The following is a 25,759-nucleotide window of genomic DNA, read 5'->3' as shown; positions in this document are numbered from 1 at the left end:
CACCTCTTTCCAATCGTCTTAAAAAAACGGCGCGGGAATCGCTTTAGTTCCTACGAGGAACTTTAGAACGCTCCTCTATGTATACGTTCCAGTCCCTTCGGCAGTCTATTCATTGGTTACCCCTGGATGAGCTGGTAAGAAGACATCATTGATCCCCGACCGCTGCGCAGCTGGATGCGTCGCGTGCGCGAGAGTGGCGCGTTGCAACTGAAGTCGCCGTGAAAAATAGAACCTTTCACAACGTTTTTTACCTACGATCAGGGAGAGTGGAGCGGAACCACCCTGATCCCCCAATCTACGACTCCGTATACAGTTTGTCCATCAGAAATCGTCGTCACGTCAGGATCGTGGAGTGATGCCTTCGAGTCGAAGAGCCGCTCTTTAAGGATTTGCTTGGTTGGGACCCTTGTTCTCAAAAAATATTTATTTCGATGAAGTGAAGAAGCGTAGCGAGCATATCCTATTGTATAGATAAGAAGAATTAGAAATTTTCTTACTATCTCATATTTCTATTCAAATGAATTCTCTATCGTTAGTAATTAATAAGCTAATTTACAAAATGACAGATTACAGTACCCGTTGTATCGTTAAACTGTAGCTGAAAGAAAGATTCCATATACATTGAGCATATAAGCATATGTATGTATCAGGTAGAGTAAAGTTCATCTTCAAACCATCCTAAAGCGAATATAGCCGTAAATCCAACAATAAATCCGGAATACTGTAGTAGACACGCGATCGCCCAATGATCCTTATGTACACCGTCGTGTTTAAGGTGTGCTAACTGTAACGATTCGAGGATTTTGGGGGTTATCGATGAACTGGGGCAGGACTCAGCGCTTACCATATCGATCCATGCCACATACAGGAACATTCCAGCAGTTATTGCCAGTAACCACAATTGAACTTCTTTTGATTCACCTTAAATAGGAAATTATTAGGCGCAGGGAAAATATTCCCTTTTGTGATCTATACCGTATTATAATGGTGCTATCATAAGATGTCCTGAACATATCTGGGTCACAGCATCGCCATCTTTTCAGAAAAAACTCAGAAAACCAATCAGAGAGACACGCGAGAGCGACACTTACCTACGCCAATACTGATGTAGAGACCGAGAAAAGCTGTTAAAGCTGAGAGAAGATTTAGTAGCAACGCTTTCCGCATGGATAAGCCGGAATCCAGAAGTACTGCTAGATCTCCTGTAAGTAAGCGATAATTAAAGGTCTCGAAATACCTTGCTAAATCTTTTTTTTTCTTTTTTAATGTTCATTAGAAAAAGAGTAATGTCCGGTAGCGATTAGTACTCAAATTAGTGATTTTTGTAAAATTTCAGGCTGGAAAAAGAAGTTTTCCCGCCATATTTCTCACAGTATCAGTAATATTTTTGTTTGGAACAGCTATCATGCATATTTTCGCATAATAAATAACCACACAGTAGGAGAACAACGTTTGAAAAGATCCTCGCAAGAATGGAGAAAATTAGACTAATGATCAAGAGCAACTTTTGAAGAGATTCGAGATTTCTTCCCAATAAAGTGATTACAAGATTTATTCTGAAGTCTCCACATCAAACTTCCCCCACCAGCATTAATTCTGAAATTGAAAATTTGAATTTTCTTCTACAATTATACGAATAGTTCAATAACCCTACGCGCGTACAAACAATTTCTCCTGTAGGTGTACAGAGTTGCTTCGTAGGGCAGATTTTTGTCTTTGTTTGATGAGTGAGACCTCTGGAATTCCTCTGGAATTTGTGAGTGAAGTACACTGCGATTTTCAAAAACTATGGTCCAAACCTTATCTGTTAGTGGGAAGAACCCTGGAGCGAATATTCCTAAGGCCGCGCCATTTAATTAATATATGATATATTATATAAAATTATAAAATTATAAAATCTAATCGTTATATATATACTAAATGTCAAATAACTTTTGTAAAACACTTTGCTCCGTTTTTTTGTTTCAAGGAACGTACCGAGTTCATGTGGCAGTTCATGACAGATCACTGCCACACTGGTGACGATTCCTAACTGTGGTGAATGAATGAATGATGCGCCAATGGCGATGCCATCCACAAAATTGTGGACACCGTCACCGAAAAGGATAACGAGGGCTCGAGACTGAAAATATCACGATATGAGGAAAGATATGAATCGAATGATTGGCGAGAAAATACCCTTGGAAAGCTTCACTAATGCATTATTTTGTTAATTATTTTTATTTTATTGGTTTTATTATTTTATTAATTATTTTGTGAATTTGAATGTGTGTTTAATAAGATTTACGAAAAGACAGACCTTTGCTGAACAATTGCATTTTTTGTATTTCAGAAAAAAAAAATTATATAACAGTATAGTAAGACAGTTACATTACAATTAGCATTATTATTAAAAATTACATTTTAAAAAATGAGGTTAAAATTGAACCCCTACAAATTAAGATCTTAGAGGCTTTCTGGAAGCAACTCAAAGGATAAAGGAAACGGAAGTGGAAAAGGAATCTGTGAAGACCATGTAGGCCAATATAGGCACTATTATACAAGAAATAGTTCCAGAAAAAAATTTAAAAAAAGGCAAAAAGAAAAGAGGGAAATTTCCCACAAATTGTGGTAGAAGTTCAGGCTGTACGTAGCCATTTAAATGCAGGTTTAATTCAAACCATATCAAAGAAAATTCCCATCCTTCGTGGAATTATCCAATACTTTAGAGTCCCCCCCCCCCCCCCCCTGACTGATTCAGCTATTCGCTTTCTGTGATGATCCATCAATTAATGAACCACTGGCTTCTATAAAGGAAAACTCATTTGACACTTCAGGACAGTTTTTGTGCTCTAAGAACGATCCTTGCGCTCCAAACTACTGTTCGATTAGAGCAGCACTGAGTGGGCAACCCCCCCCCCCCCCCCCAACTACCTTTTACCCGTACATAGTTTCATGAAGATATTTGGATACAGATTTATAAATTATTCCAGCGATTTTGAAAGTAGACTCTGTTGCAAGATCACTAACAAATAGCAAGTAAATATATAAACAATAAACATCAACAAATTGACAAGCAAGTAAACAACCAACCTTTAGACCCCAAATCACTACGGCATCGCTTAAATCGTCTGTATCTAATTCTGAAGAGCTGAAAATGAGAAATTTGTTCCGGATGTGAGTTGGTAAGAAATTTCCAAGCAAAATTACCGGGTATTGGTTACAAGAGCTTCACTACTGATAGCATGGGAAGAGGGTTCTTCTTCCCATGCATGATTAGTTAGAGTACCGGCGCATTGAGTGATCTTCTCCGCACTTGGATGTATTGGTATTGGATGTTGATGTGAGCACTACACAAAACAGTACAACAAAGGATTTCGGTTCGTTTTGACCCTTTCTTTTCCCTCTACCAATTTCTAAGAGAAGATTCTTGGATTCAGGATAAATGTGAGCTTTCTTTTCAGTTATTTTTTCCCGCCAAATAGGTCTCAGATACATACCTCTTCTCTTTTCCGATAGTAGGCAACAAACTCGATCAAGTACAACACATAAATCAAAATAAGAATAGCAGAAAGGCGCAGAAGTATCTTTCTTTCTTCATTCAGCGCCAACCATTTCGGAATTCCCTGATTCGTGGAATCATCGTGATGTTCGTGGTCCTTTAAAAACTTTCAACACTTTTGTGCTTGAAGATAGCCTCTCACGAAATCGACGTAGTACGGAAATCTCAGGAAACCCGATGAGTTCGCGTTGTAGATTACAGGATCCAACGTGGCTTCGCTCAACGTCCCCTATTCGTCGTAGAACACGGCGTGGGAACGGGAACGTTTGTTCCCACGAAGTACGTTAGTACACGTCCTCTAGAACACGCTCATGTTCCCCCAGCAGCCTACTTATTGGTTCTACTTGAGTAGGTTGGTGAGGAGACATAGTTCATCCTCGACAGCCCGCTCGTGGACGCGTCGCGTGCGCCACTGTGATACGTTCTAACGTACGACGTAGGCACAAACGCCATTCCCACGCCGTTTTTCACGGGGATTTCAACGAAACTGAGCGGAGCCAGACTGAATTCCGTAGGCTACAACGCGAACTCTATAGGTTCCCTGGGGTTTTCGTACTAGTACGTGAATATCGTGATACGCTCAATTAGACATGAAGCATAAGAATATGATACGTACGTGATCGTGACGTTTCTGTATGGTATGGTTGTGATGTTCGCGTTCACCGTGGTCATGGTCATGATGGTCGTGGTGGTCATGGCTATTCTCATGAGAAGTGTTATTCCGGTTCTGTAAGGAAATCTTGGGAATATAGAAAAAGTATAACATAATAAATAATAATACAATAAAAAAATAGTAAGGCTCTACTGTACACAGAGATTATGCGGTTCGGGAATCAAAAAGAAAAACAGTTGGCGCAAAACATTTTGTGGAATAACGACTCGACTCCTCTTCCGTAAAGGTGTGCACTACGCTCTCTCTACAGTAGGCAGAAAAGAAAAGAAGAAGAAAAAGGAAAATACCTGAGTAGTGTTTCCTAGATTCTCAGACACAGTATGATCGTGATCGTGGTGGTGGTGGTGCTGATGCGCAAAATCATGATTGTGAACGCCTACGACCTGGAAATCTCTGGGATTTTTTTCAAAGTTCAACTCTCTTACTCAGTATGAATCAAGGGAGAATATCATAATTTTACGAAAAAAAAAAACGATTTCTCATAAGCAGAGGATGACGGAGGACACGAAACATTAAAACGCTATTAAATAATAAATTGATGGCCTCGCTCGTTTAAATTAATTTGAATGAACGATGTTTTCCTCTCAGTTTTGCTAATTTTGTTGTTATATTGATTATTATTATTATTAATTTATTAATTTTGTTGATCGCACAAAGCAGGGCGGGCTACGCCTTCAAAAACGGAAAATTTGCAAAATCCACAAGCACAGTACTGTGGTATGGTCACGCGCCAGTACCGTGGTCCACCATTAGTGCCACTAGGCCGTTGGAAGAATTTCTGCGTATGGTGGGCTCTGTTGAACCCTAATTCACGTATGATAAGAACTAACCTCAGGTATAATATGCAGAATAGCATCGGAACTCAACGTAGCGACAGCCATTGCCACAAAGAAATGCATCCATCTGAATGGAGAATGGAAATTTCGAGATTGAACTGTTTTACGTTGAAAGAGAGGTCGTAACAATATTTTACAGGATCATTTTCGAATACTTTGATGATCTCAACATGTCACTCAAGGAGGCAGAAACTTTTTTGTACCTCTAACCTCTAAGGAAACCTTTTCTCTACCTCCTTCGCCTAGTCTAAGGTAATTTTTAGATCAGCCGGTGACGTAAAGCTACGGCGAAGTGAAGGAATTCGGCCCAATACAATTGCGTGAAATATTTAGCGGAATGCTGTTTTTTCACCGGAGCTAATTTAAATTATTCGAGTCTACTGACTGAAAATGTCACTACAGTGTTCCTTTGAGACATAGAACTACTCAGTGGAGCGTTGATGAGATTCTTTGATATTCTTTCCGGCAATGAGTAAGGTAATGAGTAAGCTTCCCGAGAAGAATAGTCAGGAGCACGCGAAAAAAACCTGGAGTTCGGAAAACTGCCATCGAAACAGAGTTTCCGCCGGTTACGATGTAAAAGTGTTCGAAGTTCTTTTTATAGTCTGCCGCGGTGCGTAGCGCAGCGTGCGAGCTGCGAGCGCAAACGACAGACGCGAGCGACAAACGCGTTGTGATGCTTGCGCAATTCTTGCCGCTCTTAAGCTTCTGTCCCATTTTACAGCCCAGTTATTGCATCTTGTATCGTGCTGCATTTGAAAAAAAACTGCGAAGGATATTTTATATATATATATATATTTATATTTATACTCTTCCTTAATTGACTTAATTACCAGTACGGGTTTGAAAAATTCCCATATGTCAGATCAGTTGAAGCCTCATGCTCCTGGCTGGTGAGTTTTTCACATGAGTTAAATTCATTTCATTTTTCATTTTATATATATATATATAAAATTTCATTTATTCATTTTATTTTATTTCAATGAATAAAAATAATCCAAAATAACCTTAACTAAAAGCTTAAATATACCATTAATACAGTTAGTGCACACACATACCTACTTCCTTTCTCTCTATTTTTCTTTCTTTTTCTTTCATTACTTAGAAAAAAATTAGAGATGATTTGCTCTCTGGTTATCTCTGAACTTCCCTCCAATCCACTAGAACCAGGTGTGAGAATTTTACGCTAAGGGAATTGTCTAAGAAGTTTATATAGTGAAGAGAATTGTCTAATTAATAAAAAAAAAAGTTTCTCTTAGACTTCATTTATGAATATCTGGACACGCAACGCTGGGAAAATTACAAAATATAATGAAATTAGATTTTTTTCGGTTTTTTATGTTGATGTTTCAGAATTTCAACTCATAAATTAACTTTAGTTCAACTCAGCACGTGCTTAAGAATGTGATAAGGGGCAACATCCGATAAAACCCATAAGAGCTGACTTAGGTGCTCCGAAGAAGAAAAAAAAGAAAAAAAAAAGAGAAAAAAACCATAAAAGCAGTAATCGTACCTGTGTTTAGCTTTACCAGTCAACAATGGAATAATAAGTGCTCCAGAAAGTGATAATAAGGATACTATTGATGTTGCAAGTGTGCCAAAGATCAACGCTTAAAGAAAAATCTAAGCTATTTCCATTGAATATCAATTGTAACATGCAACTTGCTTGAATTTCACATCAATTTATTAACTTCATAGCTCCAGAAGAAAAAAATGAATCTACCTTTCTGAGTAGGTGTTGAAAATCCTGTAGTCGCCATACACTCAACGAATCCCTAGAATATTTCGTGTAAATCGTGAGCGATCGTGGACAATAAAACTGATGAATACGACAAAGTTTCGTCTTCGGAAGCGATTGCTCCGCTTCTTAACGCCTTATGAATGATTCATGTCTCTAATAAAAGCGTAATGTTGTGATTTATTTGTCTAATTTTAAACACACGTGATGCTAAGTCATAGGAGGTGCTAAATTTCTAAAATTCATTGAATGTCCCTTAGGATGAGGCCGATTGAGGGTAATTATTAATAGAATTAATAAGATCTAAGACTTCTTAATAGATACAGAGAAGTAGTTAGAGAAAATATGCATGAACGACCTTGCATTGAATTAATGATGACGCAGCTCGAAAAAAAAAACAAAAAAAAACTGTAAAAAATAAATTGCACAAGAATCCGAGCAGAAAAAAGAAAAGAAACGTCCAGAAACGAAAAAAAAGCCTGCACTTTGAGCCCACAAGAAAAACTGGAGACATGTGAATATTTTTAAAATTTTCCCAAAAACGTCCCCACTATTATTTTTCAACGAGGTTTAATAGTATATCCAATAAATTTCAGGAACGGTAGCAGCATCAGGTACGTATATGTAAGAATAGAGGGCACTCCAATCCTCTTACTCCATTTTCGGGGTACATAAGGAACGGAAATTTCTTAGGGTTTCACATGAAGTAGGAGAAAAGTTTCACTCTGTGGTTTTTTTTTAATTATTTATTTCAAATGCTGTTGTCTTAGCGTTATTTTCTCTAGAATTTTATAATGTACTGTTATATGTATATAGATTTGTTAATATACGATTTTTTTTCTCAAAAATTAAATTTTCTTCTATTCCTAATAATTCCCCTTCTGTGTTATCCGTATTTTTATAGGTCAATTCTTTTTGTTCACAAAAAAAATGCGTTCCTCCTGAACCACCGCTCCAAAAATCTTTCATATAATATCCGAAGCTGAATATTTTCGTGACGAAATAATATGTATGCATAATTGTCAACAATTTCGTCTGCTCATTTTTATTATTGCAAAAAATCTGTTCAGTAGTCAAGAATATGACTGAACTTGTGTAGTTTCTCCTCGGACGATGGTTGACACTTTTTTTGAAATGTAAACGAACAGCATCGCATTTTTTTTGTTGTTCCTCATAGAAAATAATCAATCGTTGATCTTCTAATACTCTAATAAATATCCCAAGGTCTTTTTTCAATCCTTCACCAATTCCACTTTCCAACATTTCCCACGTTACTTACTCCATGTTTTTTTTTAAAAAGTTTTTCAGAAAAAAAATATCGCCCGCCATTTATTCATTTATTTAGATAGATTTGGCGGAGGTTAGTGATCATAGCGGATCAAGGATATGCCTGTTATGATCTATCGATTCACCTATTCTGCAGGCACAGGCTCGGTTGCGGTTCCCCCCAACGAGCGTCCCCGAAAAATCACACAAGGAATCTCACGTTACCTGGGATTCATGCCTATGTCGTCATTTTCATGTTTCCTCTTTGTTTTTTATGTTTTCTCATTATTTTTTAGTATCATTATGTTTGAATAAAACCACATAGTCTTAGTGAAATCCTTTCCTATTAGCTTTTTCGTTTCTTTTGCTCCCTCGGGTGCCTGTTAGCTTTTAATTTGTATTAATTTCATTAATGTCGCATTTTTCAACGTAGTCTTAGACTTAGGAGACTTCAACATCTTAATGCAATTAATCGACGTAAATTTTAGAGGATAATGACAGATTCTCAAAGTATTTAGAAGGCCTATTGTGATATCTTCACAATTTTCCCAGCATTGCTGGAAATCCTTCTTTCTATTTGGGATTTCAAGGACCTTAGTCCCCGTCCCAAAAGAAAAAAGAGTCCAGCTTTAGGTTATTTAAAAAAGAAATTCTTTATCTTCGAGCTGATATCTTTGTTTCTTGATCCTGATTTAAGATTTGTCAATTTTTAGATCAGTCAAGCTAAAAACACTGTATTGAGAAAGAATTGCGCTTTCAAATAACGTGTTGCATAACGCTGAACTCATTTTTTTCTCCTGTGCGCGAAGTTTAAATTTTTAAAAAAGCGCCACCAGTTACGCATCAACCTACGAGTTGGTGTAAGGCAGAGGAAAGGGGAGGGTACGCGTAGAGGAAGAGCGTGCGCGCGGTTGCGTCACGTGTTGACTTGGTTGAACGCATTCGTCGACGACTATGTTCATGTTGGTCCTTGGTTTTCTTTTATCCTCGAGAGTACGCGATGAATTTTTGACACCAACATGCTTTAGGGGTAATCTTGAAGAATTGGTGTAGTGTTAGACGAAAACTATGCACAAAACCGGTCCCAGTAACTGAAAATACTCAAAACCAAGACGTTTTTCTTGTTTATCGCTTGGCTCTCGATGTGTATGGTGGAAGGAAAGCGTCATGGAATCGGCATTACAGACATTAGTCATGAAACTTCATGATAAATTCTTGCAATGAATAATATCTTGGAAAAACTCCGGAACATTTCAATATTTTGACTGTGAAACATGAACATACTGTATTATTGGTTAATAATGAATCTATCGCAAGATTGTTGAAAATTCTCTGATAAAAAAGAAACATTTTGCGTGTCGATCTTCATTAATAAAGGACAAAGTTTCTGACGTTAATCAATCCGCTTGGGACCCGCGCCACCACGTTCACTTCAATTCAGAATCGTTTGAGGTTCACGGGAACGTGTAACTGGCCCATACAATGACCTGCGGTGACTAGCCGATGTGTCAAGTCAGTGTTTTTATCCTCTCAGAAAAGTCTGGCACCAATTTATCGACTCCGGAGGGATGAAGGGTCTGGTTGGCACCAGGGCGGATTCGAACCTCCGATCGATCGTGCAGACAGCGGGACCTTTAACCGACTGCGCTACATGCGATCCTAATTAAATGACTAGAATCCGCTGCCTTATTTATTTATTTATTTATTTATTTATTACGCTCAATGGCCAAAAGGGCATGTTGATGTGTGCCTCAGGTGTTTTTTTTTTCATATTTCATTCTGTTTATTTCATTTTTTCAATGATTTTTAACAAATACAACTCCTTTATGTATGTATGTGTATAATTCCCTTATATTTGTTGAGAATAAGACAGACGTGGATACCTACCCCTATGCTACCTAGGAACCGCAGCGGTGTCGCGGAGTCGGTAAGAGGTTCTGCTGTGTCTTCACGATCGATCGGAGGTTCGATTCCCTCCCAGTGCTCACCAAGCTTTTCATCCCTCCGAGGTTGGTACCAGACTTGTCTGGGAGGATAAAAACGCTGACTTTACAATCGGCTAGCCACTGCAAGTCACTCTATGGGCCCGTTACACGTTCGTAAACCTCAAACGATTCTGAGTTGAAGTGAACGTGGTGACGGGGGTCCCAAGCGGATTGATTAACGTCAGGCACTTTGTCGTTTATCCACTTTATTTATTTGTTGAGAATTATTTAAAAATGAAGAAATTTATCGCGTTTCATAGAATGAACTAATTCTCAAAAGGGTAAGGAGAGTTGTTTGTTGTTTTGTTGTTGGAATGTTGTTGTTTGATTGTTGGAAACTGAATAATGAATAAACTGAATAAAATGCTGAAAAAAAGCAACGAAATAATGAGGAAGAAAGTGAGGATTAAGGACAAAATGTTTAGCGTTGATCAGGCGTTGATCTGACAATCACTAGCGAGGATCAGCCGACCTCGCTCAAATCAGAGTGCGCTTTCCCTCAAAAACAAGTCTAGTGTCATTTTGGGCAGAGAGAAACATGAACAACCTAGCCGGGGCCCTGGGTTTTTTTGAACCGTTAATATCATATTAGGTTGATGCACAAGTAATGGCGTTGTTTTTTCAAAGTATAACCTCGTTAACCTCGTGCACAGAAAAAATTGTAACGTTTTGTAACGCGTCATTTGAAAGACCATTTCCTTCTTCACAAAATAGTGTTTTTCAATTTTTATGCTGATTTGATTTTTGTTAATTTTTTTCTGCTACAATTTGTTTTTTTTTTTGTTTTTTATTTCTTGTTTCTCCACAATTTTTTTTGCAACTTTTATTTTTCTATTTAATAAAATTAGCCAGATATTTTAAACTTTTGAAATTTTCGTTACATTAATGTAGTATTTCTAATTATTTTGATTTTAATATTATTATTATTGTTTTAATATTATTATTTTAATTGTAGGATAATGGTTAAATCAGAAGTTGAGTTCTTAGAAAAAATAAGGTATCCGATTAATGAAGTTTTGAAGGATGTTTAAATTAATGACCAAAAGCGACCCTTTATTTAAAATTAGGAAAAAAAAACGACTTCACCCTATTTATCCATAGCACCAGACATAACCGTGGATACAATGGAGAAAATGCAACCAGTTGCGTAGAAGTAAAAACACATTACTACACCGGAAGTACGTAAGTTTCCGGTGCATGTAAACACTCAAAAGACAAACACTCAATAGAAGAGTGTTGACAAGAATTTTCTTTTCCACGAAGAAAAAAAAAGGGCGTTGAATTAAATATACGAAAGCTTGAAACTAGCCCATGCACATACGGTAGCTTTTATGTCAACGTGAACGTCGTGAAAGAAGAACAATTTCAGGAGGTAAACAACGAAGGAAAACCGTATGGAAAATACCGTACAGGTTGTGAAAAAAAAACGGTACGGTATGGAATGTCAACATTGAATGAGTTGTCACATCGTATTGTTTTCACCTATCCACTAACCCTTACCCTTATAAATGTTGAAATGGCGTGATTAGATTTGGTCAAATTAAAAACTATTATTGGACGTAAGAAAAAATTAGTTCGCCAGAAAAAATTATATTTTTGGGAATAAATTTTGTCGTTTATTGGTAAAGTCTAATTTATTTTTTGCAGAAATTTACAGAAAACAAAAGCAGCTCGAACTATGAAATCTCTACTATCGTCCAAGAAAAAAAAATTAATTATATTATTAAGAATGGTACTCTCTATATCGTTGCCACATCAAATCAATTGTTAAAAATCAAAAAATGGAAAATAAAATCACACAATAACAAAGATCATAAAATCATGATCAGACAAATGTTTGGTCTGGCGGGTTCCACGTGGGCAAATCGTATGGAAACTGGGAATGTTAGATCTAAAATTACCTAACCCTATTGGTATTTTATTGTAACACCCACGCATGTCTCAGGGATGAGAACGATATGATGTGACAGGTCCCCTCACCCAATTGCTATACTTAGTCATTTCACCGCCTAACCCTTCCGGTTCCTGACCATTTCCTACCAATTTTCTTTTCGGATCTGGTCTGGAACGTTAGCCAAACTTCATGAACTTATTGTTTTCGGTACTCACGAACTATTTTTACGGAGTACAAATCAATAATGCCGGTTAAAAAATAAGTGCATAAATAAATATAAAGTAATATAAATATATATATAATTATAATATATACAAATAAATATAATGTAATAAATATAATAAATATGATATAATTTATATAAATTATATTTTTGGGAATGAAATTAAACGTTCATCCATAACGTTTGATTCAAAGAAAAGCAAGTTGGACTATCGAATCTCTATCATTGAGGTTATTCCGTGCGTTGCTTCGAATTTTATCCGTTGTAGCCACAGTAGGAAAAAGTACAAAAATTCCAGAGTTGAAAAATTTGTGCACAAAATCAATTTTCCAGTTTCAAAGCGCTAGAGGATAGAACGTCGACAGAAAATGTTAGCATGAACCCAGAACATCGGCAACTCCAACTTTATCCAAACCTGTCCCCAAAGTCTGGATTTGGGAGTTCAAACGATCCACCCTTTTCCAAAAATTACAATATTCTCCTAGCGCAATCCTGTTATTTGCCAGAGATCAAGAAAAATTTATAAGAAATCTGATTAAGCTATTCATGTTGGTCAAAATAATCCATGGAAAAATCAAAATAATTAAAATGATCAATGAAAATAATAAATAAATAAATAGGTAAATAATCAGGAAGATCAGTTAAAATTATCAACGGAATATTTACCGGAGAAATGACGAAAACTAATAACAATGTCAGGGTGGAAATTTTCTAGTAGCGATTCTGTGAGATGGGGGGATCCTGGAAACAGCTGTGACAATAGGGTATGTTAGTTTAATCTACACATTTTTTCCCAAAAAAATGGTTATGGGAAAACCTTGTCCAAATATGAGATCCCAAAATAAAAGAAGCAGTTCTCAGGATATCTAGCTCCTTTCACCGACGCTCACTGAGGCACAGGTGAGAACAAGGAACCGGACCTCGGAGCCCGCGGTTGACGGGTACCGGCGATAGCGAAATTAAGACCACCACCAGCGCCACCAGAGGACAAACAAGACCCGAGACCGAGTGGGTGAAATCAGACCGGTCGGTCGGTGGGTCGGTTCATTTGAACGTATGCACCTTATCCAGTGCACTACGTCGACTGATCCAGTGCTGCCTGAGCTTAACAGCACTCTCGGACGAGTTTTCCATGCTCAGAAAGAACAAGCTTCACGTTTCAAGCACACATTCACATTAAGCATAGTAATCATTCTTTCAACACGAAAGTTTCAGAAAAAAAAAACTCAGGAAATCTCATTTCTGCAGAAAAATTGCAGCGAATCCAGAAATTTTACGGAGTAAACTGTGTTCGTTAATCTGTATGTATTTCATATTGTAGACGATGTGGGAAGAAAACGGATTGGCAGCCAGAAGAAAGAAGGAAAAGCCGTAGCCATGCCCAACCATTCTAACTGGTTCATTCCACACTGGGGACTGGAACGATCCACATACAGCGGGTTACCACAGCAAAACAGAGTGGATTTAGTGGAAAATCAGTGTCGAACCAGCGAGAAAAGATGGAGAAGCAGTGTTGAATTTCTTTACATTTCTTTACATTTACAAGAGCCCCTTTCTCTTTATTTACTTTCACAGAACACGTCTGTTTCCTCACAAAGAATTCGAAAATTAAAAATATATATATATATATATAAATAGGAAACAACGATAGAAAGTCGTCCATGAATATTGAGGTAAATTCAGTACACAAGTGGTCATAAAATAGATGCATATTTTCGAAATATGTCTCAGATTTCTTGAAAAACACCATTTTTGCCACTTTCAGAAACATCTCGGCAAGAATCTGACAAAAATGTCTCTAATCCTGATTCCTTGAGGGATTAATAAACGAAATACGAAGTTTATTGATGGTGTGATCAGAATTTTACTGTGCACACCAAACTCTAGATGAAGGTTTTTTTTTTAAATAAAGGTGCTATAAACTAAAAAAGATGTCTTTCCTACAAAACTGAGGAGAAAATGACGCAAGGATTGCGTTGCACCTGTCACAAATGTATCTATACAGATATGAACTTGTGTACTCAGCTGTAGTGCACATCATTAAACATATACAGCTGTAGTTCGCTTGTTGATCACTATTTAGTAAGATATATACTTTGCCTGATGGTACATTGAGTAACCTTCGCGGAGGTAAGGACGTTTAGAAAAGAACTGAAAAGGCAGGAATTTATGGCAACCATTATTCATTTAAGGCTAGCATAGCGCAGTCGGTAAGGGGTCTAGCTTTGACTGCACGGTGGTAGATGGTTCGAAACCTCTCTAGAGCCAATAGAATCGAATTAACCTATCCCAAGCGGATTGACACGCTGATTATCCTTCATCCTCATCCTTATTTTTTACTCCATGTTTATAGTTAGGGGGGGGGGGGGTTGGGGTGTGGCGCAGTCGGTTAGAGGTCCGTTGTATCCACGCGGTCGAGGGTTCGAAACCGCCCTAGTGCTCACCAAGCCTTTCATTCCTCCGGGACCGATAAATTGATACCAGACTTGTCTGGGAGGATAGAAACACTGACTTGATCTTCGGCTGGTCCCCGAAAGTCATTGTATAGGTCAACACGCGTTCCATAACCTCATCGATTACGAATTCCAGTAAAACGCATCAAGGCGCATGCCAAGTGGATTGATACGCCAGTGATTTTATCCTTTTATTTAAGGATAAAAGGATAAAGTTTCTGGCGTTGATCAATCAGCTTGGGATGCGCCCCCACGTTCACTCCAGTTAAGAATCGTTCGAGGTTTACGAAGGGCTATGGCCGATGTGTCAAGTCAGTGTTTTTATCCTCCCAGACAAGTCTGGTACCAATTTATCGACCCCGGAGGGATGAAAGGCTTGGTGAGCACTAGGGCGGATTCGAACCTCCGATCGATCGTGCAGGAAGCGGAAACTCTAACCGCTACACCACACCCGCCCATCCTTTTATTTATAGTTAAAAAAGAGCGAGTATTAGGGAGTGTATAGTCAACACCAAATGTGTTCAACCGGCTCAACGCGACGCATCGCGCACTGCATTACCTGCTTCTCCTCTGTTCGTTCAACTCTTTTAATCTCCACAATTCTCATCGCATCGCCTTGAAGACACGCTTCAAAACATTCAACGCCGACTATAGGAGCTTCGGTAGGAGGTTTTCAGAGTAAGAGCGTGAACAAGCAGTGAGGCATCTGAGTAAGTAGATAAGTAAACAAGAATTACGTTTCCGGATCCACTTGACCGGACAGGAGACTGGTTCGGTCGGGAACGAAAATTTAAGCACATGCGCAATTTAGCGTGTTCCTCAGTCGTTTTCGGAAAAAAAACTGCGAACAATGGGATGGGATTGTACTTATTCGCAAAAACCTATTTGTAAAAAGATTCTGGGCCGATTAAGACTTGTAGGGCTATCCGCGTACTACAGTAACCTTTGAAATTAAAGTGGAAAGCCCCCAAGCAATGAGAGAGATTATGGAATCGAAGGATAATATTTTAGAAAAAGCTGCGGAAATATGGAAGTCGTCATAGGAATTAGACTAAACAAATTAATAGTGAAATAATTCAAATTACCAAGAATAAATAAAAAAAAATTAAGTGTAAAAATAAACATAAAATAAATATAAACTTGAAATATAAAATCCACCCAGAATCTTTTTACAAATAAGTTTTTGCGAATAAGTACAATTATCACATTGTATAAAATGTAAAAATAAATATGAAATAAAATAAAATGAAATTTAAGAATTAATATCGTAGGAGTGCACAGCATGAAAATCCGCGTGCCATTTTTAGGATCTTCATAAAGAGGAGTATTTCCAAATGTCAGGCCATTTTTAAAAAATTTCACCTAAACCTCGCTGGGACAAAACCAGAATGAAACATAAATATGAAAATCCACGTATATGATGCCTTGATCGGGAGATATGGTGAACTCAGAGAAAGAACGAGAGAAAGAGGTGTCCCTTTCGTGCCGAGCGAATAAAATCCGATTATCAATATCACCGTCGATTGATTCTTGTAGCAAGAGAGCGACAGATCCACCTCTGGGATTCTACGTTAGAAATTCTTAGTTTGGAAAGGGAAAACCATCGAGTGGCGAATTGTGATTTAAACACGAATCAGAACGAAAACGCGGAGAAATCCACCTAAGATTCGAGCGATTTCCATAGGATCTGATCAAGAAAAATTAACCCCCACGAAAATAGTGGAAAATGGAGTTATTATTTCCAAAATAGCGTAAAGCCAGTTCTTTTTCTTAGTAATTAATCAAACCGCCTAAAAACGTTTATCCAGTAAACTGCCTGTAACTTTTCTCACCTGGATACTCCACTTCGAAGGAGAAGTTACTAGCACTAAGAAGACCTGTACAACTAGATATGTATGCTTCTTAAAATCTCCTGACACTATTTTACAACCATTCAAGCACATAATCTTGCCTAGAGGGTACGAAACATTAAAAAAAACCAACAGTAGCAAAAATATCCTCACAAAATCCGTTAAATTATCATTAAAATCTTCAAAATTCAAAAATAACGCATGACATTAACGAGGCCAAGCATCTATCGACTCTCGCAATTAATTTTCGTATTCTCACAATCCTCGTTCTAATCTAATTATTTAATTTTAATAAAGTGAATGAATTTCAATAATGTGTGCCTCCTCGAAGGGATGACCCAGCTGTGTAACGTTAAAACAAATTCGACGACACAGGCACAGATGAGCTATTCACAAAATCGAACAGCAACTAAAATGTCAGTTTCAATGAGGAAAAAAGGTTTTTCGATTTATCCATGGAGAATGGATTGAATGACGTTACGTGATGATATACGGTTACTAAAAAGTGATGCCTTGCTTTTTAACTAAATCAAGACAGAATAATTTTTACATATTTTTATTCCTATTTAATAATACAATCTCGCCACCATTATCGATGTTATTCTACCCGTCAATGGCCTGATATTCAACCGTGGATTTGTACAATGACAAGAGTTCTTCATTTTAAAAAAGTAGAATCAAAATTTAAATTGTATGAAAACGACGTTATTTCCTGATAGAATTAATACAATGTCATTGGTTTCCATGTCTATTTTTGTTTCTTTTTTGTTTTTTTTTAGTTTTTACACAATTTACTATCAAACTTTCCAGTAATTGTATGTGTGGTTTAAGCGGAGAAGTTTTTAAGCACTAAGAAACGTTCGATAATTGCCCCCATTGAAAATCCGGGAAATTTTGTCGCATGGGAACGAATGAGGGACTCCAAAGAGACTGGACTGTTCTTATTTAGTACATTTAGTTTTCGGAATTCTCAATTAATTATATAAAAGAAAATTTCCTATTTATTTTCTTCATTCTGATCAGGGAATAGAAACTGATACGTCCAGAAAAAAAGGAGAACGAGCACTCTGTATCGAATTTTTCCGATATAAGCAACGATGCGTCTGTGATGTCCACAATTTATTTTTGTGCTCTTTCGCCTGGATCTGTTTATTTTGTTGGCCTTTTTTTAAAATTCATTTATGAACCTGAGGGGAGACGCATCCGAATATTTTACAGATGTATATAAAAGAAATTCTGCTGACTTTTAGCACAGCGTTGGCCATAATGATCTCCCGTATTTGCAGGCTTCGCTATTGCGGCATTATTTACAGCGGAAAGTTGTAGTAGGTCCCATTCTGTAAGTTATTCTTTGCTATTTTCAGTACGGTCAGGTCAAAATGACCTGAAGCTCGGTGCACTTCTGTAATCGAATACACTCGAAGCGGTGCGGTGTTGCGTAGCGGTTAAGATCGACTGGGGACCCTTGCCAGCACCTCTCATCGTTGCGATTCACGGAGGCCCCATCTCGATCCATAAACGCCACGCTCTGGTTACGCAGCTGCACCGAACTTCATGTCGTTTTTACCTGACTATATACACATTATGCGTGGGATCAGTGAACATCGGGACTTTGATGTTCAAGGATAATGAGAATGTAATGAGAATAGTTGATCCAGAATGACTCCAAGAAGCAAAATGGCATTTTAAGTACTTTGAAAAACATATTCAGTTCCTTCTATGTGGATTCTTTCCATTTTTAAAATGATTTTTTTTCCTTCAATTTGCTTTAAAATGTGAAAGATCATTATGCTAAATATATATATTTTTAGTAGTTGGTTACACTGAAAAAAACGAATTTTTTCAGTTAATTATAATCAAATCCCGTTACTTTCTTAGAATAATCCCTTTGCTGTAAATTCTTACTTTTACTGCAGAGAATTACGTGTTCAAAAGACTCAGATTACTAATAAAGATTCAGGAAGATTTCCTGATGATCTACACACTTTTTTGCTTCAAATCATTAAGTTTCTCACAAAGCAGCGAACCCACCTCAAAACACTGTACCGTTCAGCTCATACCACCACCTGCTTCAATAGTTAGTAAAAAATGAATGTTACCGGATAGAACTTTTTATTCAGGAGCATCGTTATCAAAATTATTCTATAGTTATGGTAAAAGAAACCACTATGCATTTAAGATAGGACCATCCTAGAAATATCCATGTTAGGCTACTATTTCATCGTAGAAATGATCTAACTTAAACTTAATGGCGCTACTTTGGTTGCGTCTTCTAACTAATGAGCCAGTCGAATCTTTGAACCAAATCTCATATGCGATTTCTAACGAAAATATCGTAAAAAAGGAATGGTGCAGTGCTTTGATAAGAGATTCCAAAGCGTCTGCACGAGCGATGCTTCGAAACCATCATAGGCCTTTCATCTCTCCACAAATTGATGGCGGATTTATTTGGAAGAATTAGAATACTGACGTGATATATCCTGATCCCTTGAGTTCATTCAAGTCACTCACGTGTTCATAAACCTCTACAATTCTTACTTACCGTCAAACAGATTGGCGCATCCCAAACAGATTGATCTATGTACATCAACCGCACTGTAGTCGGATCAAAACGGCATGAAGCTTGGTGCAGTTGCGTAAACCCGAAGCGGCGCGGTGGAGATAGCGATCGGAATCGAGGTGGGACCGTCGCTGGGATTCCCGCAGTGAATTGGACCGCTGAGGGTCCTCACTCGATCCTCACCACTACGCTCCACCGTACCGCTTCGAGCGCAGCCGCTAACGCAACTGCACCGAGCTTCATTTCGTTTTGACCCTACTTACATGTGTATTTATGCACGTATGTGAAAACACAAGTCGTCAAACATGTTGTGTCGCCCGGAGGAATTCCAACCCGGGTTGGAACAGGGCGTCTTGGAGCTTACTGCCGTGTCCTTGCATTTGTTTTTTTCCCCTTTTTCCACTCTTGATAATCTGTATCAAGGTATTCTTTCCTACGAGTTGCTGGGGTCGAGCCGGGAAATGTTGGAGGTCTATGTTTTATGATAAGTAAAATTCTATTTGAAGTGGTTGCTGTCTTGATGTAGGCGTAACCAGCCCTATTTTTAAAGGCATCACCCCACGAATCTGAGGTGGTACGGATTTCAGGTGTTCACTATTCTTATAAGGGATAGTAGATAATGGAGAGTGGGGTGATTCCGTCCATTTCTTTCTAATTGCCGTAAAAAACAGCCCAGACGATACGGCTGCGAGCGATTCGGCGCGCTACTTTCTACAACGGGTTCGATTGGAGCGCGCCAGTCTTGTGCACGCGCCATTATTGCTACTGTTGAGACCTCTTTCGTGGTAATTTCAGATGTAGAACACGAAGATAACACCAACGTACCGTTACAAAACCTTAGATTATGTAAACCTTAGATTTGAATGCAGATTTCGTAAAACAAATAGTTAGCTTAGCCACGAGAAGCACTTTTGATTGGCTTCGATTTTTCTCGAAAACCCTCCACGTAGTCCATTTATAGGAAGAGCGTATGTCATATTCATTGTCAGCGTGTGAAATAACCCCGTTGTAGTCGCGTAGGGGTAGAGAACCAAAAATTTGTGAAAAATTGGTTAAGTCATCTCCAACTCCCTTTGTTCTTATCGTACACCCATTTGGATTCCATCTTAAACAATGGATCCTTTGCAAATTGCGGATTCGTCGTTCGTCGTATCCAACGGTCCCAAAACGCATTGAAATATGACCACCTGATTCGAATGTGTCTTTATCAGGAAAACGTGACCGTACTCCATTTGTTGCGCCAGGAACATTCTGTTTTGTGGCGCGTCACACGAGGATTTGTCCATGTGCGACTCCAAAGTGTACAGGTTTACAGTGTTTTCGTAAATATGAGTAAGTATTACCATCTTTCACCTTAAAGTATTGAGAACTTCTGTTGGCCAACTATGACATAGTGGATACTTTTCTTTTTTTAATTTGTCTCTGTTTTCAGGATTGCACTGCATCCTATAACTAGTTATTCACGTATTTTCACCAGAACTTCGGTTTATTTGCTTCCGAGTTTGTATTCTTCTCGGATGGCGTTGGCACATTCGAAATCTGATCCTGAAAATGCGGAGGATTTCTACAAAAAGGTAATCGCTCACCTTCAGCATTCAATTTTTTGTTTTACTCCTTCAACATAATTAATAGTTGCGGTTCATTGCACTGAAAATTCAGCTTCCATTGTTCTTTTCCTAAAATCCTTAGATTTTGAGGTGTTGTTGAATGTATCAACTACTAGTTGACTTTTTCAGGCGGAGGAATACTGGTCGAATGCCAGCAGAGACATTGATGGAATGCTTGGCGGATTCGCTCATCTTCATACTCCAGATATAAGGGCTTCAAAAGCATTCATCAAAAAATTGAGGACAAAGGTTGGTGATTGGAGTTTGACAGTGAATCAGTTCTCCAACTTATATCCTTTGTTAATTTTCTGCTGGTCTTGCCTCTTTATGGTTTGACAGTAGTATTTCCTTCATTTTTTTCGTGCATTTAATGGGAAAGGAGAGTGTTACCCCCAAGTTATTTATTGTTTTCGAGTTAGCGTTAAATTCTTAAATCAAAAGTTCTATCAAAGAGGACTTTACTACTTTTTTTCTTCTATGAGCAATAATTGAATGCACAGTTTAAAAAATAATTGAATAATTAAATAATCATTGAATAATTAACGCACTGAGCTCCCTCTGAAACATGCGAGAAACCTCCGAACTTGTTTTCTCTTTGCTTTTCATGGTTTTTCATTATTTTTCTCGTGTAATTGTGCATGAACAGTATTACACGGCCCTAGTAAAGTCCTTTTCTAATACTTTTATCGTTTATTTTGCTCCCAGGATGCATATAGGGCATAGGTGCGAGGAGCTGGACCCTTTTCAGGTGAAGGGGATCTGGCTCTTGGGGTGGAGCTCAAGTGATGAGGATGTGTTCGCCAACTGTCCAGAACTGAAGCGAGTCTCTTCACCAACCGTCCAGAAGTGAAGGGGACCTTTTTGCCCACCGTGAAAAGTGAAGGGGTCCCTTCGCCAATCATCCAACAGTGAAGGAGTTGGAGCACTGCATCCGACTATTTCATCTATGCTATAGCAGTTCAATTTCTATTTCATTTTTTAAAAGAAATTGTGGATTGTTTGCTTTTGTTGTAATCGAATCCACATTAAAACCCGAAAATCCTATCTAGAAGAAGGCCTAACTTTGCACGATAACATAGAAAGTGGTGCAGAAATACTCCTTCAGGGATAGACCATGGAATCATTTGGAATTACTGATTCAACGAACAAGGATTTATATGGTATTTCGACCACAAAACATGAATGCCGAGCACAGTGACATTGAAAAACAGGACAACAAAATAAATCTAGAATTTCATAGGCGTATTATTAACAAAACAATAGATAAAACTTATGGAAAATGACTTCACCAGGGCTACATAATACTATTTCTGTACTTGTCTATTGTCAATGTGAAGCAAGAGACAAGATTGTTAGCAGTTTTTATAACGGCTAACGTAACCTTTGTCAGAGCCAGTGAATTCAGAACATTTGCAACATTTCCTCTCAAAAGTCTTATCCAGAAAAAGTCATCATCCCCTAACATATTACACCTAGAAGTAGGAACCGAAAAACCCCAAATCGTTGTGCTTACCTAAATGGTCGCGTTGGCGTGATGTTAGCGGATCTCTGTGTGGTAGAATCGTTCCGCTAATACTAATTAGGTTGCGACCCGCATGTAACCCCGTTGATCAAAACCCGCAATGGTCTTGATGTTGAGTCAGCTCGTTGGCTATGCACTCTTCCCTTCTATTCATTTCTGGACTTTTAGCGTTTATCCAATACGCCTCCAAAGTTCTACGAGCCTCAGTTTGGGGTTTGTACGATAGGATCGTGGCAGTTATGCCATGAAAAGCAGCATTTTTATGAGGCTGTCCGCGGTAAGCTTTAAGAGGGTGTTTCATCGCATTTAGAGGTACTATTTAGTACGAACGCAAAGTGCTCGCCCTGTTTTGCCTATGTATTGCTCCCCACATGTGTTGGACGAAATTAGATACATTACACCAGAGACCATGCAGTCGTCTTCGTTGCCGAATGAGCATATTACACGACCTGGAGTTAGGCAGAAGCGATGGTACATTCTTTTTCGAGTCAGCTTTTTCTTGAGATTTGTGGGAAGCACTTCCACATCTCTCACTTGGTTTTCGAGACCACACTTTACCAGACTACCCCGTTTTGTTCTACTCAAATCGTCGGCTATGAAAAAGAAACAGAAACGATGTTATTCGAGTCAATGTAATCACTACAATTCGCGATCCGTTGCACTAGGTTGACCTCATTGATATGCTCACGGGCATCAGATGTCACTCTTACTTCTCTCGTAATCATGTTTCCAATGATTGATTTCTAGGGTTTTAAAAGGTGTGCTGCAACAATTTTTTGGTGTAGTATTATACGAGAAAAATAATGAAAATCCATGAAAAGAAAAGAGGTCCAGGTTCTCTGCATATTGTAGGGAGTACTGTAAAGCTTAGTGCAAACTTTCACTAGGTTTGGGTTGCATCGCCATCTAACCATTTCAATCTCAGTATCAACTTTACACTTCCACTACAAGGGAATATTGAAGTAGTACATAATGGAGTGACCTCTACCTTGTGGCTTTGTGTAGAAGAATAACATACACTCCTCCACCCCGATGAGTTAGAGATCGTCCATCGTACAACAACGCACCGCACCAGCACAGCATTTGGTTATTGGAAATATTAAGCCATCTTAGAGTTTTTACAAGTATAAGCTTCTGCTAGAAATTTTCGTTAAGTGGTCTCATTTCGCCTATTCGGAATTATCTTTTGAAGAATTTCCTTGTTGATATGAATCGAGCTGCTGATTGTGGAGCTGGCATTGGGCGAGTTACTCGACATCTGCTTCTGCCTCTCTTCAAAAACGTTGTCATGGTGGAACCAGTTACTGAACTGCTTGAGAAGAGCGTTACATATGTAGGTGGGTTCATTCCGTGTATGCTCACTGAAGTTGTTAACATAGTTTATAATAATCTGTATTTACCAGGTGATAAAGGAAACGTGAAAAGAATTCCAGTTGGACTTCAAAACTTTTATCCGGATGTTGGTAGTTTTGATATGATTTGGATTCAGTGGTGTTCGGGTCATTTGACTGATAGCGACATGATACAGTTTCTCGAGCGTTGCGTTGTGGGTTTTGTAAACATTCTATAGCAGATACGACAAAGCTTATGGTACTTGTTTTAGGAAGGTCTCACTAAAGAGGGTGTGATAGTATTCAAGGACAATCTTTCCGCTCAGCAAGAGTCCGAATTTGACAGTGAAGATAACAGTTGGACCAGACCAGAAAGACTTGTTCTAGAATTATTTGAAAAATCGGGTTTAAGAGTTGTTGCCGAAAATGTTCAAACAGGATTCCCATCTGGTATGTATAAAGTTAAGATGTTTGCTTTGAAACCTGCACGTAAATAACTTAAGTCCATGCACATAAGTGCAATATTTACAGGGTGTTCCGATATCGTCGGAACGTGGTAGATAACAAGCTTCGCTAAACAGCACTATATTTATCTCGGAATTCCTGTAAAAGGCAGCAGGCTCAAATCATGTTAAAAATGTCTCACGTGTAGCCATTTTTAACGAATTAAATGTATTACTTCAAAAAATTACATCTCGCAATGAGGATTGTTTTTTGCACCATAGTTTGAAGCACGGTTATCAAAGTGCACTTAGGCTATGTTGCAGAAACTGTGTCTTCTCAGTAAGTCTCATATAACGCTAAAAGCACGTGCAGTAGCCCAGTGTTCTTTCATTCTGGTGGAACACGGTGCTCAGAAACACTTTCTGGTGGAACACGTTACTCAGAAGCACTTTCTGGTGGAACATGGTGCACCGACGATTTCGGAACACAATGGATCTAAGTAATTTACCTAGTAGAGTTCATTGTAGTTCTAGAAAAGATGTGTATTTCTATTGTTGAATGTTTATATGCACTAATAAAGCTTAAAGAAAAGTAAAATTGGGAATAAAATTGCTTTCTATTTTCGATTTTTGGAAAGTCCGGTGAAGGGCAACTACGTTACTTCCAAGCTGTAAAAGCTGTCAACGCCAATTTTTTCCGAAGTGATTTACAAAAACTGATTATCTCAAAGTGGAATTAACATAACAGATTTCAAATATAGTTTTACAGTTGGCATACGAAAGCGGTGATATTCCACTCTAAAATATTGTTTTACAAAACTGTAACAGTATCGAATGTTCCTCTTAGAAAATGCTGATGTGAATCAATTAAACGCGAACTCTAGGAGAAATTTCTTGTGTTTGTTCCATCTCTACTATGATGCGCTTCCGTAGCGCAGTCGGCAGCGCGTCAGTCTCATAATCTGAAGGTCGTGAGTTCGAGCCTCACCGGGAGCAATCGTTTTGCAGTAGACTGAGTGGCGTAGAAGTTGAAACGGGTGTGGTGGGAGTGTCGAATGTTCTCTAGGAGAAATTTCTTGTGATTGGTCGAAATCGATTATGATGCGCTTCCGTAGCGCAGTCGGCAGCGCGTCAGTCTCATAATCTGAAGGTCGTGAGTTCGAGCCTCACCGGGAACAATGGTTTTGCAGTAGACTGAGTGGCGTAGAAGTTGAAACGGGTGTGGTGGGAGTGTCGAATGTTCTCTAGGAGAAATTTCTTGTGATTGGTCGAAATCGATTATGATGCGCTTCCGTAGCGCAGTCGGCAGCGCGTCAGTCTCATAATCTGAAGGTCGTGAGTTCGAGCCTCACCGGGAGCAATCGTTTTGCAGTAGACTGAGGGGCATAGAAGATGAAACGGGTGTGGTGGGAGTGTCTCTAGGAGAAATTTCTTGTGTTTGTTCCATCTCTACTATGATGCGCTTCCGTAGCGCAGTCGGCAGCGCGTCAGTCTCATAATCTGAAGGTCGTGAGTTCGAGCCTCACCGGGAGCAATCGTTTTGCAGTAGACTGAGTGGCGTAGAAGTTGAAACGGGTGTGGTGGGAGTGTCGAATGTTCTCTAGGAGAAATTTCTTGTGATTGGTCGAAATCGATTATGATGCGCTTCCGTAGCGCAGTCGGCGAGTGGCAGCGCGTCAGTCTCATAATTCTGAAGGTCGTGAGTTCGAGCCTCACCGGGAACATATCGTTTTGCAGTAGACTGAGGGGGCATAGAAGATGAAGCGGGTGTGGTGGGAGTGTCTCTAGGAGAAATTTCTTGTGCTTGTTCCATCTCTACTATGATGCGCTTCCGTAG

The 25,759-nt window shown here is 38.6% G+C and overlaps 2 protein-coding genes across 4 annotated transcripts; one reads left to right on the top strand and one right to left on the bottom strand.

The window, feature by feature from the left end:
• Positions 1-646: 646 nt before the first annotated feature.
• On the bottom strand, positions 647-19,046 carry RB195_000182 (uncharacterized protein; the record flags this gene model as incomplete). Of its 2 annotated transcripts, XM_064196373.1 has the most annotated exons (14): positions 647-784; positions 845-921; positions 1,092-1,202; positions 1,978-2,122; positions 3,073-3,130; positions 3,190-3,329; positions 3,480-3,638; positions 4,158-4,268; positions 4,502-4,597; positions 5,045-5,117; positions 6,564-6,660; positions 6,774-6,825; positions 18,491-18,499; positions 19,002-19,046. In XM_064196373.1, the coding sequence occupies 14 exons, from the start codon at positions 19,044-19,046 to the stop codon at positions 647-649; spliced, it is 1,311 nt and encodes a 436-aa protein (XP_064052253.1). The 2 variants fall into 2 exon arrangements, with proteins under 2 accessions (XP_064052253.1, XP_064052254.1); XM_064196372.1 differs by lacking the exons at positions 18,491-18,499; positions 19,002-19,046 and having other exon boundaries at positions 6,774-6,810.
• A 1,086-nt stretch (positions 19,047-20,132) lies between these two features.
• Positions 20,133-23,976, top strand: RB195_000181 (uncharacterized protein; the record flags this gene model as incomplete). Of its 2 annotated transcripts, XM_064196371.1 has the most annotated exons (7): positions 20,133-20,178; positions 20,231-20,351; positions 20,452-20,593; positions 20,756-20,875; positions 23,341-23,485; positions 23,552-23,694; positions 23,752-23,976. In XM_064196371.1, the coding sequence occupies 7 exons, from the start codon at positions 20,133-20,135 to the stop codon at positions 23,974-23,976; spliced, it is 942 nt and encodes a 313-aa protein (XP_064052252.1). The 2 variants fall into 2 exon arrangements, with proteins under 2 accessions (XP_064052252.1, XP_013305419.2); XM_013449965.2 differs by lacking the exons at positions 20,133-20,178; positions 20,231-20,351 and having other exon boundaries at positions 20,537-20,593.
• Between the last annotated feature and the right edge of the window lie 1,783 nt (positions 23,977-25,759).

The sequence above is a fragment of the Necator americanus genome, chromosome IV (genome assembly GCF_031761385.1).
Source record: "Necator americanus strain Aroian chromosome IV, whole genome shotgun sequence".
Taxonomy (NCBI): domain Eukaryota; kingdom Metazoa; phylum Nematoda; class Chromadorea; order Rhabditida; family Ancylostomatidae; genus Necator; species Necator americanus.
The sequence above is the reverse complement of the archived record's forward strand: the minus strand, read 5'-3'. Positions and strand labels throughout refer to the sequence as shown.